Source organism: Rhea americana, unplaced genomic scaffold (assembly GCF_003343005.1).
Source record: "Rhea americana isolate MKP2758 unplaced genomic scaffold, rheAme1 scaffold_974, whole genome shotgun sequence".
Taxonomy (NCBI): Eukaryota; Metazoa; Chordata; class Aves; order Rheiformes; family Rheidae; genus Rhea; species Rhea americana.
In genome coordinates this window covers 1-1,485 of record NW_028187171.1, presented here as the reverse complement: position 1 = coordinate 1,485, position 1,485 = coordinate 1, and the positions used below count along the sequence as shown (strand labels likewise).

General features: G+C 71.9%; 1 protein-coding gene across 1 annotated transcript in view; it reads left to right on the top strand.

Moving 5' to 3' along the window:
- LOC146584085 (uncharacterized) overlaps positions 1–1,479 on the top strand; it is a gene marked incomplete at its 3' end in the record, with an annotated part of 8,722 nt that extends 7,243 nt beyond the window's left edge. The window contains exons 6-8 of the mRNA XM_085325440.1: positions 7–127; positions 566–678; positions 1,310–1,479. Coding sequence (XP_085181566.1) covers positions 7–127; positions 566–678; positions 1,310–1,479 — 404 coding nt within the window. The remainder of the gene's footprint in view (positions 1–6; positions 128–565; positions 679–1,309) is intronic.
- Between the last annotated feature and the right edge of the window lie 6 nt (positions 1,480–1,485).

The window sequence follows — 1,485 nt, the reverse complement described above, 5'->3', positions numbered from 1 at the left end:
GACGAGGCCTCGGGCGCCTTCCCCACGTCGGGCGCCCCCGACGCCGAGGCCGAGCCGCCCCCCTACGGCGGCCTCTGCCCCTTCGGCTGCCACTGCCACCTGCGCGTGGTGCAGTGCTCCGACCTGGGTGAGCCCCCCCGGCCTGCCCCGGACGCCTGGGCCCCTGCGGGGGGGGGGGCAGGACGCCTGGGCCCTTCGGGGTGTGGGGACCTCCAGGTGTGGGGTGGCAGGACGCCTGGGCCCTTCAGGGTGTGGGGACCCGGGGGGCCAGGACGCCTGGGCCCTTCGGGGTGTGGGGACCCCGGGGGGCAGGACACCTGGGCCCTTTGGGGTGGGGGGACCCATAGATAAGGGGCAGAACACCTGGGTCCTTCAGGACATGAGGGCCTGGGGTAGGGGGCTAGGACGCCTGGGCCCTTTGGGGCTGGGGAACAGGGGCCGCTGGGGTCTCTCTCAGGGGAGGAGCCAGGCCCCGGACGCCTGGGTCCCTGGGGAGGGGGGTTGGGGGGGCCCAGGTGCCCTGCGGCGCCCGGACGCCTGGGTCCTGTCCCCCCCCCGCCCCCAGGCCTGACGGAGGTGCCCAAGGACATCCCCCCCGACACGACGCTGCTGGACCTGCAGAACAACCGCATCAGCGAGCTGCGGCCCCACGACTTCCGCGGCCTGAGCCACCTCTACGTGCGTGTCCCCCCCGCGCGGCCCCACCGCGCCCGCGTCCCACGTCCCCTGTGTCCCATGGTCCCCTGTGTCCCACGTCCCCTGTGTCCCACGGTCCCCGTGTCCCGTGGTCCCTGTGTCCCGTGGTCCCTGTGTCCCGTGGTCCATGTGTCCGACGCCCAGTTTCCCAAGGTCCCACGGTCCTGCTGTCCCGTGTCACCTGTATCCCACGTCACTGTGGTCCCCACATCCTTGTCACCTGTGTCCCGTGGTCCCACGGTCCCTGTTTCCCAAGATCCCACGGTCCCCGTGTCCCTCGTGTCCTGTATCCCACAGTCTCGTGGCTCCCGCGTCCCTTGTTCCCCACATCCCTTTGCCCCACATGTCCTGAGTCCCATCCTAAGGTCCCGGTATCCCATATCGCTTGTATCCCGTGGCCCCACATCCATGTCACCTGTGTCCCGTGGTCCCAACGCCCCATGTCCCCTGTTTCCCAAGGTCCCACAGCCCCCGTGTCCCTTGTCCCCCATATCCCACGGTCCCGTGGCTTCTGCGTCCCTCGTCCCCCGTGCCCCGCGTCCCTTTGCCCCACGTGTCCCACATCGCCCCGCGGCGCCCGCTGACGCCGCCCCCCCTCCGTGTGCCGGGCCAGGCGCTGGTGCTGGTGAACAACGGGCTGCGGCGGGTGCACGCGGGGGCCCTGGCGCCGCTGACGCGCCTGGAGAAGCTCTACCTGTCGCACAACCAGCTGGAGGCCATCCCGGCGCCGCTGCCGCCGGGGCTGCTGGAGCTGCGCATCCACGACAACCGCATCCGCGCCGTGCCCCG